The sequence below is a fragment of the Mytilus californianus genome, unplaced genomic scaffold (assembly GCF_021869535.1).
Source record: "Mytilus californianus isolate M0D057914Y unplaced genomic scaffold, xbMytCali1.0.p SCAF_4, whole genome shotgun sequence".
NCBI classification, from domain to species: domain Eukaryota; kingdom Metazoa; phylum Mollusca; class Bivalvia; order Mytilida; family Mytilidae; genus Mytilus; species Mytilus californianus.
Window position 1 is genome coordinate 65,098,714 of NW_026262690.1, and position 17,807 is coordinate 65,116,520.

The window sequence follows — 17,807 nt, forward strand, 5'->3', positions numbered from 1 at the left end:
TTAAAAAAATATTGTGATGCTGCTTATAATAATGTTGTCCTTTACATATTGTAGATTTTAAGGTAGCCTGGTTTTTAAGAAGTTTCAATACACCAATAAACAGATTAAAGTAGAAACTGTGACTTGATAACATGGATAATTCATAGATTTTAAGATAAAACACTGCAAGGAGTTTGATTTGAAGAAAAGTTTATCATCAATATCAGAAAAAAAAGAGGTGAACAAACAAAATTTATTTCAAATTAATGGATGCCATAACCGAATTCTTACAGTTCAAGGTAGACAGTTTTTAAACATTTATGGAATTTTTGTATGAAGCAGCTTTGTTTACATACAATTATTTCATTATCAACAGCTATGCAAATAAACCAAGGTTAGACTTTTTTATGGGAAAGAAGTATAGCACATGTTATATTATCATCAAGAAATAAAGTGAGAAGTTTCACCCCCTTATTCACCCTGAGAAAGATTGCAGAACTTATTTCATAGTCAGTGAATGATGGTAAAATTGTGTTATAAAGTAGTCTAAGAGGTGCTTAGGAGAAAACAACTTGATAAACAGCTTGACTACATTTTTGTGTAATCTATTTGATTAAGAGCCCAAAAGATAATGGCCACTATGTGAAAATTTGTGCATCAAAGCATGAAGTGAAAAGTGAATGTTAAAGTACATGACAACAATAAAGACACACACCAGAGAAAGAGTAATTGAACTAGCTTCGTTTACATTGGCAAATGATGGCATGCTGAAATCGACATACTTTCAAGTAAAAAAATCACATTACATTGTACTTAACTGTAAGAAGAAAAACTAATAAATTACACAAGACATGACTATTGAAACAACAGTTTAGCCAGCTGCCAGACATGAAAAAATATAAGCGGATGATCCTAATAATAAGAAAGTATGGAGAGAGCCAATGTTGTATGGGTAATATGAAGCAATGTGGATATTCCATGGAACAAGGATATACAAACAAGAAAACACCAAAGTGAATCAATTAATCATTTAACTTGAATTCTTAATAAAACTGCCAAATATAGGAACATGATAAATAAATTAACTAAGGTGTACATTGTCTCCAGAATTTGTAGTCCTACATCTGTCAAACCTGTGATCCTTATATTAACACAACTTTTTTTTCTCATTTGATCGGAGAATTAACAGTTGAAAAAACAGGTGTACAATTTCAAGCAATTTTTTAAGGAATCCTGTACAGAAACGCTAAAAACTATGGCCACTGGACTAAAACATATTTAAATATGGGTAAAATGCAGGTAATTGTGTAAGATCTTGATATCCATAATATATTCAGAAAGTCTGGGGGATGTTTAGAGTGACAAGATCTACCTTAATTCTCTATTTGTACAAAAATTATCAAATGAAAACTTATAGGAGGTATTGCCCTTAAAGAAATAACAATTTGGGACTAATTTAAATACGTTTTATACGACTGCAAAATATTTGCATTCGTATATTGCTATCATGTCGTCGTCGTCCGAAGGCATTTGGTTTCCTGACAATAACTTTAGTATAAGTGAATGGATCTCTATGAAATTTAACCACAAGGTTCAATAGCACAAAAGGAAGGTTGGGATTGATTTTTGGGGGTTATGTACTTAAGTATTATTCAATGGATCTCTATGAAATTGTACCACAAGGTTCCATACCACACACAGAAGGTTGTGGTCGATTTTGTGGGTTGTGGCTTTAATCTTTAAGAAACTAGAGGCCAAATAGGGGCCAAAAACAAGACTTTTCTCATACAGGCTAAGCTGGTTCTAACATAGATTATTTCTGATCTATATAAAGAAACAACAAATACTGATATGGCAGGAGATACACACCAAACAGGGTGTGTAAATTATTATATTTAGTTTGTAAACAGATTTACTATGTATTGCGCAACAGCAAAGTATTGCACAACAGCAAGAAATGTCCAAATTGGAAAATAAATACAAATCTTTTAACCAATTTCAATGAGGATTAATTTAAAGTCTTGAATTGTTTGAGGTTTTTTCCATGTATTACTATATTGGATATTTGGACATTTTTGAATAGGTCTACATTGAGGTCCAAAGGGTCCAAAATTAGACTTTGTTTGATTTCATCAAAATCTGAATTCTGGTGGTTCTATGATATGCTGAATCTAACTGTGCATTCAGATTTTTAATTTTGGGCCCTGTTTTCAAATAAGTCCATATTAAGGTCCAAAGGGTCCAAAATTAAACTTTGTTTGAATTCATGGGTTTTTTTTTTATATTCTGAATCTAACCATGGAATAAGATTTTGGATATTGGACCATTAAGTAGATTAAATGTCCCATTTCAAATTTTTAAGTTATCTGACCACATTTATTCTGTGTCAGAAATCTAAAATGTGTCAAATATTTAATCGCTATCCAAATTCAGAGCTGTATCAAACTTGAATATTGTGTCCATACTTGCCCCAACTGTTCTGAGTTCGACCCTGCGGTCGTATCCAGCTGCTCCAGACGGAGCACAGTTTTGCCTAATAAAATTATCAGCAAAACTATATGACTGAAACCTGATGCACTTAGTGACTATTTTTAGGAGTTATTGCCCAGGATAATTATACTTTCCTTCAATCTTGAAAACTGTTATAGAATGACAAAATCTGTAAAGAAAAAAATTATCAGCAATACAAGATCTACATAAAATGCTAAAATGATGAAACTATCAATTGACTCCCATTATTTTTTAACCATTTTAATGTTTCTGCCTATTTATTTTGAAAACTATTATTGATAGACAGCAAGTCTGTAAGCAGTGAGGTGGGAATATTTTTAAAAGAAAGTTGTATCCCAACTTTTATGTAAATATCAATATGGCTTATTTTCCACGGATGGGCAAATCAGGCTTCTATAAATGTTGCATCTACTTTTTATATAATGTTTTGCCCACAAAATTGCTCACTTAATTTGGATGTTAGAAATCATGTAACTTTAAAAAGAAACATGACCATGCAAAATCTTTGGATCTTTTGATTGTGGAAGGAGGGAATTAATATACTATAGGTAGTTCCACTAAAAAATTGCAAAATAGTATTAAATTTACATTTGAAAAAAATAATTGACATCAACTTCGAAATTTATTGATCTTCCCTTCATATGAGATAAGAGGTTTTTGATGTACTCTAATAAAAGGAGATTTGGTATACATTAATGAGACATCAACACAACAACACCAAAAAAAAGATGAATGATAACAAAAGTCTACATCAACTGTCTGCATCAATAAAGTTCTAAACATTTTAAAATATGTCATGCTGTAAACTGCATATAAATAGAAGTCAAGAAAAGGTGTGACTTTTGTGATATACTGATCAAATGTCTGCAATCAATACTCTAAAAGATGAAAACATCAGAATATGTCTAGTAATGTTCCTGACCCACACCAACAGGTATTCATATTCTATAAAACTTGAGTAAATGATATACATGTACTTGGTAGATTTTTCTCTGTGAGAGGTTCAGCTAGCTATAAAACCAGGTTTATTTAATCCACCATTTTCTATATAAGGAAATGCCTGTATAAAGTCAGGAATATGACAGTTGTTTTCCATTCGTTTGATGTGTTTGAGCTTTAGATTTTGGGATTTGATAAGGGACTTTCTGTTTTGAATTTTCCTTGGAGTTCGGTAATTTTGTTATTTTACTTTTCATTGATTATGACATTGATTTGTCTGGATTCCGGTCATTTTGCTCAACCACTGACTACTTTAATCAATTATCTAAATGAATTTAATTTGGTATTTTTATTCTGACCAATAGATATAAATTAGTCCCAGGTATTTGTTAAGTCAATTTCGACCGTGGTAGTCAATGTTTAAGATGGTTAAATTTGGATTTTAGTGATTTCAGATTAAAAGAGCTCTTCTCTGTTGGAGACCAGAAATGATTATCACATGAAAAGTAGCAGTAGATATTTTTGAGTTGAATTTTACAACAAAATGTCATAAACTCACTGTATATTTGTGCCAGAAATCGTCGTGATGCACGACGCATACGAGGCAATATCACTTCTTGAAAAACTACCATTAAAGATCGAATCCATAACGTGCCATGGTAGGACATGATTAATTTCCTGGGATTTCCTGTTCCAATTATGTTGACAGTTTGACATGTTTAGTTGATTTATGATAAATCTTTGTAAAACTTTTTAAAATGGCTTGCTACAGCTTTCAATCAACAGTAGGGATGGATTTTTGAATTTGATAAGAGTGGTACATGCCATTTGCAAAGCATAATTCTCATATAATTCTTGCCAGGTTTGAGAAGAATCAGAGAGAACTCGCCCCATTGCCAAATTGCCCAAATTTTCTACCAACTCGCCCCACTGATGAAAAAGGGTAAAATTCTGTTGAATCCTGCCAATTCGCACCACTTATGAAAAAAGAGTAAAATCCCGATAATTAAAGGTCTGCCATCCCGCCCCACATGAAAAAAAGAATAAAATTGTACTGCATTAAGGACTACCAACTTGCCCCACTAATAAAAAGTTTAATTCCAATGAATAAAGATGTGCCAACTCACCACACTTATGAAAAAAAGAATTAAATCTTTCTGCATTACAGACTACATACCAGCTTGTCCCACTAATAAAAAGAAGTTTAATGAAAAAAGGTCTGCCAACTCCCCCCACATATGAATCTTATTGCATTAAGGACTACCAACTCGCCCCAATTATGAAAAGGAGTTTAATCCCATTGAATAAAGGTCTTGTTAACTAGCCCCACTAATGAAAAAAAGAATTAAATCGTACTGCATGAAGGACTACCAACTCGTCCCACTTATGAAAAGGAGTATAATCCCGATGAATAAAGGTCTGCCAACTTGCCCCACTTATGAATCTTACTGCATAAAGGACTACCAATTCGCGTTAACTCGCCCCACTTATCATGCTTATGAAAAGGAGTATAATAGAGATGAATAAAGGTCTGCCAACTTGTCCCACTTATGAATCTTAGGCCCAAAAAAATATATGACTGTTTAAGGTTACATCATAACAACATATGGCATTATGATACAATTAACTGGTTTCTTTGCCATTATTAAGCAAATAAGTAAGCTTCCAAAAATAAAGTTATTCTCAAATCAATACAACAATTCCATAATGATAAATAATATATCTACAATTTTGTTTTAAGAAATAATTTCAATCAGAATCATATATAAATTTGATATTTTATTAGAATTGCCATTTTTCTATTGTTATTTTAGCAGTACAGTTGGGGGGGATTGTGTAGATTAAACTACTAGGACTTTTCATAAGTGGGGCGAGTTGGCAAGACTAAATTCATCAGGTTTTTACTCTTTTTCGTAAGTGGGGCGAGTTGGCAGGACTAAATTCATCAGGAATTAATCTTTTTTCATAAGTGGACAAGTTCTCTTGCTTCCGTTTTGGAAGATCCTAGTAAATGATTATTTTTCTATTTATGGGCTTACATCCAAAATCAGGTATAAATTCACAGTATAAATAGAAATTGAAATCTGATTTCAGATATTTGTTGTGATGGCTAAAACTCTTCTGTGTCCTGAAGTGGACGGCCAAATTAGAAAATTACTCGGACTCCAGGACACAGAATCCCAAAAGGGATTAGACGCAAACATTCATGTTAAATACAAAATTTAGATATCCTAAAGGACGAAAACTTTTATTTTTAGTAATTTTTTAAGAATATGTCTGATGATATTCATGACCTTTGATGGATCATATAATGAAACAGATGCTCCTCAATGAGTCCCAGAAGGTTAAATTGGATATGTACATGTAATCTTTTTTATTGTCTTTTAAAATAATACTTTTTAGCAATCAAATAAACAATTCAGGGATAATCATATGCTCCTTTTTGGCGTTATCAGTGACAAATTTCCAAGGTCTTCTATGCTCCTTTAAGATTTAAAAAAAAAAATCAAAAACAGAAAGATGATTTATTGCCGCCATGTTGTTGAATGATTTGAATTATGGCATTTTTAGTTCAAAGATTTGGATTTTCAACATATATAGATATAAGAAGATGTGGTATGAGTGCCAATGAGACAACAATCCATCCAAGTCAAAATTTATAAAAGTAAACCATTATAGGTCAAAGTACGGTCTTCAACATGGAGCCTTGGCTCACACCGAACAGTAAGCTATAAAGGGCCCCAAAAATTACTAGTGTAAAACCATTCAAATGGGAAAACCAACGATCTGATCTATATAAAAAACGAGAAACGAGAAACACTTATGAACCACATCAACAAATGTATGACATACAAACTGCTGCGGATTTCAAGTATAAAAAGGATTCTAAATTAGTAAATCTTAGACATCAAACAATTAATAAAGTAACCAAATTCTTTGTGTATTGTCCACAGTCTTGTACTCCAAAATTGAAATTGCCAGATAGAGTACTTTAAGCAAAAAATAAGAGAAAACTAGATTTCCTAATGTTTCTTTATGTTCCACTTTGTTTATTATTGAAATTTTAGGGAGCACCCTTTTTCTTTTACAAAAACTCTTTAATAATTGACAATGCCATGTTGATATGCAATTCTTATTTAAAATTCCAATATTGACTGATTAATATCAAAACTAAATGCTAAATTAAAATTTTTTCTTTCTTTTCATAGCATCACATAACAATGTATATACTACAAAAATGTAGTTGGTTATTAGTTCAGATTTGGTGTATCGTACTGCTGCATGTGTTTTTGTTTCTGCTCAAGGTCCTTCAAACATTAATTTGATGAATAAGTATAACAGTATTTTACTAAAGGATGGCACTGTTTTACTTTCAAAGTCATATTCTTTTGAAATATACACTCTCACCACAATGTTTCCGATTAATACCTTCTTTTCCTATTATGGATAATGGCAAACGCAACTTTTCCAATTTTTTGTTGTTGTGATTTTTGGCTTATTTTAAAACAAGTGAAGTGTTCTAGAATCTTTTTCAAGCTGTTTCAACTTCTACTTGATGTTGGAAAAAGGGTTTTTGCATGAAAATTCAGCAAAAAATCACAGACCAATTGAAATTACTGAAGTTTCATTTTCAACAAGTGACAAAAAGGTTTTTTCTTGAATTCCCATGGCAAACAGGGTGTGCAAACAATGTACAAATATAGATTATTTGCAGCTAATTACAGTTGTACATGTAGTGATTACTCAACCCTCCCCTAACCTGAGACAGTGTTGAAACAGCACAACTTCAGAACAAACTGTAATAATCAGATGAAAATGGCTTAGCCCATCAAATTGGGAAGAAGCACAAAAATCAACTTACATGTACGTAAAGACAAAAGACAAAAATTACTAATCTAAGAGTACTCACAGTAATTGAAAGCTACATGTTGTTCTAAGCCAAAAACAACTAATAAATAAATCCTGTTTTCCATGACACAAGTATCAACCAGTACTACAGTGTCCTATCTTGTCCAAAATAAAGGGGCGCATCACCCCTTTGCCCTTTCTGTTCTCTCTCAGCCTGTTCTGTGCACCCTCTGCCCTTTTAGTCCTGCCCTATGCACATTAGAAATTTGAATGAAAATGCAAAGGACAAATCATTTTAACAACTTGAAAAAGCTTTTCACAACCCAAACATACTATGAATCAAACAAAAATACAGAAATCCATTCAATTATTTATTTTTGGGTAATATCTATAAACCTGATAAAGTAGTAATTAAATGATATATGATCATAAGTTTATGGGCTTTACAAAAGCTAATAGCGTAAAAATTAGAATGTGATATCATGCTTGTTATGAGAATTCTGTAGGCAAAGCCAAATTTCTAAACCAAATATTTGCTTCAATGAAAGAATTTAGAAAAAATTGTAAGCGATTTATGGTGATGAAATCCCTGACTTAATAATTAACTAGTTACACATACAGGGAAGGTAAAGTTCATTGAATATAAATAGTTTCGAATAGATTATTTTCATTAAATATCAAATGTCATGTAAGACAGGGCATAGCGAAAAGGTTGAAAAATGTATGCATACACCCTAAGAAGGCGCCAAAGGAACTTAACTGTCCAAAATGGAAAATTCATAATAAGGAGGAAAAATTATCTTTTGTTGTCAATTTTTGTTTTGAGTTTATTGTTTTAAACTGTAATATCCAAATCTAGAAAAGGACAATCATTGATGTTTATATTAGATTTATTTAAAGTTAGTTCCCATGGATAAATTTTTACAATATAATTCGAGAATTTATTGAGGCAAAAATATTATCAAGGTAAAGTGTTATTAAATTTATCAATTAGATCGAATTGAGACAAATATTTACTGAGTTTTGCCTTAAACGGACATACATAACAAATTCAGGAACAAGTCTGCTATTAAAGGGGCAAAATTGATGCCCATAGGAATACCAACAACCTGTTGATAAACTTCATAGCTTAAATGTACATAGATGGTGTCAAAGGAGAAAAATTTACAGATTTAATCATCTCATCAGTTTCAGTAATATGAAATAAGGAGATGTGAGTAAGTCAAAGGTATTTACCTATAATCTCTGATGACCAGTTCGAAATTCCTTTTGATAGTTTGAAATCCCTATTTTATGCGCCCATGCACACTTAAGATTACGTGTAAGAAAATAGGTTGCAATTTTTCAATGTTAATCATGTGTATCACTGTCAATATGTATATAAATATTGCATATTTTAGAAGTAAGCATGATTTCATTTGTTTTGACACCGAATTAGCAATATAACACAGGTAAATAGCTGTAACTAAAGAAATGTAGGATTGATAACCAGTGAGAAAACAAAAAGATGTTGTTCAATTGCTTCTAGTTGGTGGAATTTCATAATGAAAAATTGGCAACTGTCAAATTTGCTGGGATTGATGTTTCGTTCACACAAAGATCTCAATGCATGAATTAACGTTCACAATATGGCAACAATCTTTCAAATTTGTTTTTGAAGAAGGATGATAATTTAGTCTGTTGCCAGAAAGTAAAAACATTTGATAAAACAGTTTTCACAAGCAATTAGTGAATTAAATTTCTTTTTTCTTTTTTCATTTAAGATGACATTTTACTTGTTGGTACAAAGGAGAGCCACTTGTTACAGTATAGAATCAGAAGAAAATCTGGAGCAGCTGGTGAATATAATTCTATTCATTAATTTTATTTACAAATGCCTGCTAAAATATTTACATAACTTTATAAGTATGTTTTTTGGTACTTTTTAGTAGTCAACCAATAATTTTTTTGGTATATTGCATTTGTTAACAAATGTACGGAGTTGCCTCTTTTCAAATTTTAAATGTTTTTTTTTATAATATATTGACCATCTACAGCTTGTTTTAGTTTAATTTGAACTGCTGATCTAAATTTTTTGGTATCTTTCTGATGTTTTATCTGATCTAGGTGACATACATTTGTTTAAAATCTGAGAAATGTATCACTCAATATTAACCAACCATGACCATGAGTCTTGTATCTAAATTTGAATAATATCATAAGCTGGCTGTAACATTTCAATCCTTTTTTCTGGTTGAATTCTACTGTTTGTTCACAGTTATTTGTTTATATTTCAGGTGAATCAAAATTTGATGTACAATTGGAAAGATCAAATAAAAATTTTGCCAAAAAGCCAATAACACAGGTAAAAAACTAATCTTATTCTGAATTTAACCATTTTAGAACAGCAAAAATAAAGTGACTGTTCCCTGCTGAATTGGATTCCTTTTATAAAGATCAAATTTACGATGAAACAGGGGGCTGTTAGAAAATGACAGTGTATGACCTTTACACATGCAAGACAGCTACTGAGAATTACAGAAATGTTCCAATTAAAGAGTGCTTAAAGTGTTTACTTCCAACCTCAGGTTTTACGAAGTTGTCATAATTCCCAATTGTATCTCTTAAGATGAAATGGAATATCTCTTTAGGAAAGGCGTTTACTCTTTTGTTTAATTTTTATAAAAACTATGCATGAATGGACCAATGCCTTATATTTTTTTAAACCGATAGGAAACATGTCTCTTCCTTGGAAGACAAGAAATATTTGGTTTTGAAATTAAAGTAATTTTGTAATTAGTTAAGAATTTGATTTTGTTTTGTTTAAGGAACCATATTTTTGGTCTGTTATTTCACATACTTTAAGAATATTGAACAAAAAAATTAAATCAACTATAAGACTAGGAGTATATATTTAAGAATTGAATGCTTCTTTTTGTAAATTTATTGGGGTGTAAAATTGTTGACTGAAGTACATTTTGTATGAAGTGCAGAAGGGCTTCATTCTAAAAATGTGAGCACGGTCAACGCTTTTACAACCCTATAAAATTACTAAAAGAAGCATTCAATACTTATAATTACATTTTTTTGCTAGGATCATGAAAACACAATTTCTATCGAGTTTTTCATTTATTTACCTGTGCATTTTATTGTGAAAGCTCGTGTCATCAGGAATGTGAAATTTCATTTTGAAATGAAGCGAGATTGCTGTTAGCCAATCAAAATAACGTATTATAATGAAACATACATGTAATGTAATTATAAGTACGTGAAAAAATCTTAAATTATCATGATTGGAACTGTTGACAATTGAAAGTTATAGTTCAGACTTTGGAATTGGCTCTTGGTAATTAAGAGTTTAATTACATCTAATATTACTTCATTATTTTTACAGCTGTCTGCTGTTCCACAACTCCATATTCTAATTAGTCTGTCAGGTATTGTTACTTTACTCTTTTTACAATTTAAACCAGTTTGAAATATCAAGGGGTATTCAGGAACCTTATATCAAAAGGGGGAATAGATTCAATAGAACAAATAATGACAAAAAGAACCTTAAACCACAATTATAGATAAAAGACACATTATGTATACAAAATTCAGAACACAGATGAACTGAATATGTATAAACCAAACAAGCATTATTTTTTTTTAATGAATGTGGAGAATTCATTTCAAAACATGTAAATAAGGCACAATTGGCCTTTTACAGTTTAATTTAACATATTTTGAATTTCAGTTTATTTTACAAGCTACATATTTACTATCCATTTATTTTAGATAATATAGTCAGTGTCCATGATCTGATGACCTTTAACCTCATCACATGTATCAACAAAACCAGAGGAGCAAACTTGTTTGCTTTGGATGTGCAGGTATAAATTATGAAAGAAAAAAAAAAGTTATCTACCTGCTCTATTTAAAGACTATTAGAATTAAACTTTTCTATTTAGATGATACATGTATAAACTAGTTGTATAGGTAAATTTCAATACACAGTGGTAAATGTAGTTGTATTGCTAACATTGAGAAATGGAACTTTGTAATATACGTCACATTGTCAGCAAGGTTGCTGCTGATTATAACATCACAAGAAAGCTCTGGTAAACCTTAAGGTGGTACCATACACCTTGACTAAAATTAATTTGACTCGTTTAATTTTCATAAAATTTTGACAAAATATTTACTTTGACCCTTTGTAAAAAATATGAAAAATTTCAAAAAACTTGAACCACACACTTTATTGTAAAAATTTCATTGGATATATGGCCACAGACCACAATTAAATTCTCTATTAGTTCTTTATAACGTTTTGTTTCATTAAAAAAAATGCACTGATTCTTTTTGTCAAATATTTTGTGTGTGTAAAGTACAGTACTAGTCCAAACATATATCAAATATTCAGAAAAATCGCTCCCCAGCATCTTACAAATTTAGCCAATACACATCCATACCCCTATGGACAAGTCAAGAGATGTTCCGAAAACTGTAAATATCACCTTTTTGCACCTGGCCTAATCACTCTTTCCATATCAAAATCAGTTAAAATACAACATCCAAAAGTTAATTTCACCTCTCTTCTTTCATTTCCATCCAAAAAAATAAGAAATGAGTGAGGAAGGGAAAGAAAAAAAAATAAGAAAAAATACACTCTAATTAAAAGGAACTATATTCGTAGACAACGAAAAGCGGGATCATTAATTGTGGTCTTTGGCCATATATCAGTTGGACAAACACTATTTTTGATCATTGAGAAGCTTAATATTTCCTTAACAATAGAACGTGATTAAAACGTTCAGCTGATTTTTACAGAGTTATCTCCCTGTAGTGTTATGTACCACCTTAGTAATGAAAAAAAAAATTATAATAAAAAACAGAATTACCAACTATACTTGGTTTTAATTTTTAATCTTTGCTTGCAGTACCTCTAGTTAATGTATACAATGATTTACGTTATAAATGTCTGTCTGAAAGGGTACATCTGACTTTGACCTGATTTACCAGTCTCATTAGTGAATGTTAAGTTTTTGTAATTAGGCAATTTTATCAATTATTATATAAGTAATAAGTTTTATATATTTGGTATATGGAATAATTGTAAGATATTCTCGTCTGTCTGACAGGGCTCAGCTGACTTTTACTGGCCAACATTTATTTTTCGTCATTGTCAGTTTTTCAGATACCAATAGTTAAAATTCAACTAATTTGATTGTAAGGTGCAAGTATCTGTCTGACAGGAAAAAAATCTGAAGTTATGTCCTGAATTAATGAAAAAAGATGAACTAATCTTTTCTAATTTTGATATGTTGTTTCTCATGACAAAATGGAGGTTAAGTTTGATTAAGAAGATTTTTGTTGTTCAGAATTTAAGGTTCTTGATAGATTGAACATTTTTGCTATTTGTAATTTCCATGGAATAACTTGTGAACCTTTCAACCTATTCTTTTCAAATTTTAAGTTTGGGTTTGATAATTTCCACTTATGCTGTTCAGGAGTTATGGCCATTATTATCTTTAACAATGGCACTAATTAATGTAAGAAAACCCAATCTGTTTGCTGTTATTTTAACAGCCCCTTGTTTTGACCGGATGTCAGTGAGCTAAAAATAATTTAAGGGAACCTTAACTTCCCTGCTTGATTACCATTCATTTATGTACCATATATGTATGCCAAGGTAGAAAAAAAAATTCCCAACATCTTATGCATAAAAATACAGAAATTAAGTTATAAATACTTTAGAATATTGTTTATAAATATTCAATTGGATGTGATTATTATTTTTAAGTACAAGACAAGGAATGAATTAATTTTATATCCTACAATTTGACAGCCTGTGGGACTTTTAGCCAAGAGTTAAGTCTCCTTGATTTGACCCTGTCTGCCAGACTGTGTATATGGTATTTACTATTTCCTTTTACAGACTCAAAAGAGTTTAAGTGGAGAAGAAAATCATGTGTTGAGAATGTGTGTCTCTGTCAAAAGAAAACTGCAAGTATGTCTTTAAATAGCCTTTTAAATTCAACTATTCAACCTTTTGAAATTAGAAGCATATTCCACAAAAAGGAATATCAAGCATATGAAGTGTATGGTTATTTCATAATTTTAAACTCTTTTATTGTATGACAAAACTTTCAAAATAGTAAGAACATGTTAACATGATGAAAACATGATTTTTTTCTAGCCAGAGTTGAAAGTTGCTATATGCGAGACAGGTATTACTATCCAGCGACAGCGATAGGGGCTATTTAAACTACTTGTATAAAGCTTTTTATTTCAGAAGGTAGAAGACATGAATGCTTCATATCTTGGATGCAGATAACTTATGTTACGCAGTTTACGTCTGTCATATGTCCATTGTCCTTGACCTCATTTTCATGGTTCAGCGACTATTTGAAAAAAAAATTAATTTTTTTTTGTCATGTGAATTTCTCACTTATTATGAGTATTAGGATAACTAATAAACTTTTTTTTATTATGGTAAAATTACACTTTATTTTTATTTCATTATGAACTAGAGAAAATTCTGATTCCAGTGATATCTAGTTTTATACAAGTATCTTTATTAACAATACCACCACTAAGGGTCACTTATGCATGGTCCCTCAAAATATGACGTCATAGAAAAAACTGTTGATTGCACCTTATGGAATAATTGTAAGGTGAACATATCTGTCTGGCAGGTATATATATAATCTGACCTTGACCTTAATTTCATGATTTATTATACCCCACGCAACGAGTTGCGGAGGGTATAATGTTTTTGACCCGTCCGTCCGTCCGTCTGTCCGTCTGTCCGTCCGTCAGTCCGTCAGTCCTGTTTCTTGTCATCTCCTCTCAAACCACACAACAGAATTTCACAAACCCTTTTTAGATAATAAGGATATACTATGTAGTTGTGCATATCGACAGGAAATTGCGATTCAATTTTTTTTCTAGGAGTTACGCCCCTTTGAACTTATTTACTTTAATGTACTACTGCAACAGTTTGTCATCGCAACTCCTCTGATATACCACAACAGAATTTCATGAAACCTTTGTAGATAATAAGGACATACTATGTTAATGTGCATATCAACAGGAAATTACGGTTCAATTTTTTTTCTAGGAGTTACACCCCTTTGAACTTATTTGCTTCAATGTACTCCTGCAACAGTTTGTCATCACAACTCCTCTGATACCACACAACAGAATTTCATGAAACCTTTTTAGATAATAAGGACATACTATGTAAATGTGCATATCAACAGGAAATTACGGTTCAATTTTTTTTCTAGGAGTTACGCCCCTTTGAACTTATTTACTTTAATGTACTACTGCAACAGTTTGTCATCGCAACTCCTCTGATACCACACAACAGAATTTCATGAAACCTTTTTAGATAATAAGGACATACTATGTAGATGTGCATATCGACAGGAAATTACGGTTCAATTTTTTTTCTAGGAGTTAAACCCCTTTGAACTTATTTGCTTCAATGTACTACTGCAACAGTTTGTCATCACAACTCCTCTGAAACCACACAACAGAATTTCATGAAACTTTGTAGATAATAAGGTCATACTATGTAGATGTGCATATCGACAGGAAATTATGATTCAATATTTTTTCTAGGAGTTACGCCCCTTTGAACTTATTTGCTTCAATGTCTTCTGCAACAGTTTTTCATCGCAACTCCTCTGAAACCACATAACATAATTTCATGAAACTTTGTAGATAATAAGGACATACTATGTAGATGTGCATATTGACAGGAAATTATGATTCAATTTTTTTTTCTTACACATATTTTATTTCTCCAATGACAATGTGAGGACGTGGGGTATGTGAGCGTGCTCACTAAGGTTCTTTAATTGGTCAATGTTAAGTTTTTTATGTTTTAGTCTGTTTTTCAATTACCATGAACAGTGGGTCCACTATATTTAATGTATAAAAAAATTGTAACGTGTATATGTCTGTCTGACAGGATTTATCTGACCTTGACTTCATTGTCATGGATCTTTAAAAATGTAAAGTAAAATTAGTTTAAGTGATCCTTTTTGTAAAACCTTTATCTTTAATTTTTGTCGAGCCTGCGACTTTTGTCGCAGAAAGCTCAACATAGGGATAGTGATCCGGCGGCGGCGGCAGCGGCATTAGCTAACTTCTTAAAAGCTTTATATTTTAGAAGGTGGAAGATCTGGATGCTTCATACTTTGTATATGGATGCCTCATGTTACGAAGTTTCCGTCAGTCACATGTCCAATGTCCTTGACCTCATTTTCATGGTTCAGTGACTACTTGAAAAAAAAGTTAAGTTTTTTGGTATGTTAAATTCTCTCTTATTATAAGTAATAGGATAACTATATTTGGTATGTGCGTACCTTGCAAGGTCCTCATGCCCGTCAGACAGTTTTCACTTGACCTCGACCTCATTTCAGTGAACAAGGTTAAGTTTTGGTAGTCAAGTCCATATCTCAGATACTATAAGCAATAGGTCTCGTATATTCGGTGTATTGAAGGACTGTAAGGTGTACATGTCCAACTGGCAGGTGTCATCTGACCTTGACCTCATTTTCATGGTTTAGTGGTTATAGTTAAGTTTTTGTGTTTTGGTCTGTTTTTCTTATACTGTATGCAATAGGTCTACTATATTTGGTGTATGGAATGATTGTAAGGTGTACATGTCTAGCTGGCAGGTGTCATCTGACCTTGATCTCATTTTCATGGTTCAGTGGTCAAAGTTAAGTTTTTGAGTTTTGGTCTTTTTTTCTAATACTGTATGCAATAGGTCTACTATATTTGGTGTATGGAATGATTGTAAGGTGTACATGTCTAGCTGGCAGGTGTCATCTGACCTTGACCTCATTTTCATGGTTCAGTGGTCAAAGTTAAGTTTTTGAGTTTTGGTCTTTTTTTCTAATACTATACGCAATAGGTCTACTATATTTGGTGTATGGAATGATTGAAAGGTGTACATGTCTAGCTGGCAGGTGTCATCTGACCTTGACCACATTTTCATGGTTCAGTGGTCAAAGTTAAGTTTTTGAGTTTTGGTCTTTTTTTCTAATACTGTATGCAATAGGTCTACTATATTTGGTGTATGGAATGATTGTAAGGTGTACATGTCTAGCTGGCAGGTGTCATCTGACCTTGACCTCATTTTCATGGTTCAGTGGTCAAAGTTAAGTTTTTGAGTTTTGGTCTTTTTTTCTAATACTATACGCAATAGGTCTACTATATTTGGTGTATGGAATGATCGTAAGGTGTACATGTCTAGCTGGCAGGTGTCATCTGACCTTGACCTCATTTTCATGGTTCAGTGGTCAAAGTTAAATTTTTGAGTTTTGGTCTTTTTTTCTAATACTGTATGCAATAGGTCTACTATATTTGGTGTATGGAATGATTGTAAGGTGTACATGTCTAGCTGGCAGCTGTCATCTGACCTTGACCTCATTTTCATGGTTCAGTGGTCAAAGTTAAGTTTTTGAGTTTTGGTCTTTTTTTCTAATACTATACGCAATAGGTCTACTATATTTGGTGTATGGAATGATTGTAAGGTGTACATGTCTAGCTGGTAGGTGTCATCTGACCTTGACCTCATTTTCATGGTTTAGTGGTCAAAGTTAAGTTTTTGAGTTTTGGTCTATTTTTCTAATACTATACGCAATAGTTCAACTATATTTGGTGTATGGAAATAATTTATGATCTATATGTCAGTCACGCAGGTTTTATTTGACCTTGACCTCATTATCAAGGTTCATTGCTCAGTGTTAAGTTTTTGGTGTTTTTGTCTGTTTTTCTTAAACTATGAGCAATAGGTCAACTATATTTGTTGTATGGAAGAATTGTTAGCTGTTCATGCCTGCCTAGCATGGTTCATCTGACCTTGACCTCATTTTCATGGTTCATTGGTCAATGTTTAGTTTACTTGGTTATTGTTAAGTTTATGTGACAGTTGTAATAAAGTTTTATATTTAGGTCTATCAACATAATATCAATGATCAGTAAAGAAGGCGAGACATTTCAGCGTGTGCACTCTTGTTTTAATATAAAATCAATGGTCAATAAAGCAGGCGAGACATTTCAGCGTGTGCACTCTTGTTTGAAACAATGTTCCACTGCATGAAGTACTATGATGAATTTGTATGGTAACTTTTTATTACATCTGCAGTGAATATAACATTATTATACTGAAATGATGTTTATGTGTATTGTCATGATGGCAGACATATTAACATCTTTGTGTAAGACAGCTTGTAGCAAAATATCTGTTTGATTAAGGCCTTGGCAAGATCTCAAAATTTGGCAGTTTTTGCAGTTTATCCTGAAATGCAAGATTTGAAGCCTTAATGCAAACACTTAAGACACAATACAAAAATATGATAACTGATATCTGATAGATTAATGTCTTGAACATCTGAAGGATGTTAATCGGTAGATTTATGATACTTTTTTATATATGAATTCAAGGAGCCAAAAAAGTTGCCTTATTTGATTAAAATGTAATACCAACAATATACAAAATGAAACTATGATTGATAGTAGCTTTATGTTATTATGATTAATTCTGA

At 31.8% G+C, this 17,807-nt stretch overlaps 1 protein-coding gene and 1 long non-coding RNA gene across 2 annotated transcripts in view; one reads left to right on the top strand and one right to left on the bottom strand.

Moving 5' to 3' along the window:
* Positions 1-3,917: 3,917 nt before the first annotated feature.
* LOC127738308 (vam6/Vps39-like protein) overlaps positions 3,918-17,807 on the top strand; it is a 59,155-nt gene continuing 45,265 nt past the window's right edge. Inside the window, exons 1-6 of the mRNA XM_052249509.1 lie at positions 3,918-4,088; positions 9,042-9,116; positions 9,555-9,622; positions 10,652-10,694; positions 11,038-11,132; positions 13,178-13,249. Coding sequence (XP_052105469.1) covers positions 4,016-4,088; positions 9,042-9,116; positions 9,555-9,622; positions 10,652-10,694; positions 11,038-11,132; positions 13,178-13,249 — 426 coding nt within the window. The 5' untranslated portion in view covers positions 3,918-4,015. The remainder of the gene's footprint in view (positions 4,089-9,041; positions 9,117-9,554; positions 9,623-10,651; positions 10,695-11,037; positions 11,133-13,177; positions 13,250-17,807) is intronic.
* On the bottom strand, positions 14,317-15,103 carry LOC127738348 (uncharacterized). Its single transcript, XR_008000018.1, has 2 exons — positions 14,628-15,103; positions 14,317-14,458 (listed from the first exon to the last, which is right to left on the bottom strand). It is a non-coding gene; the product is annotated as an uncharacterized LOC127738348 (long non-coding RNA).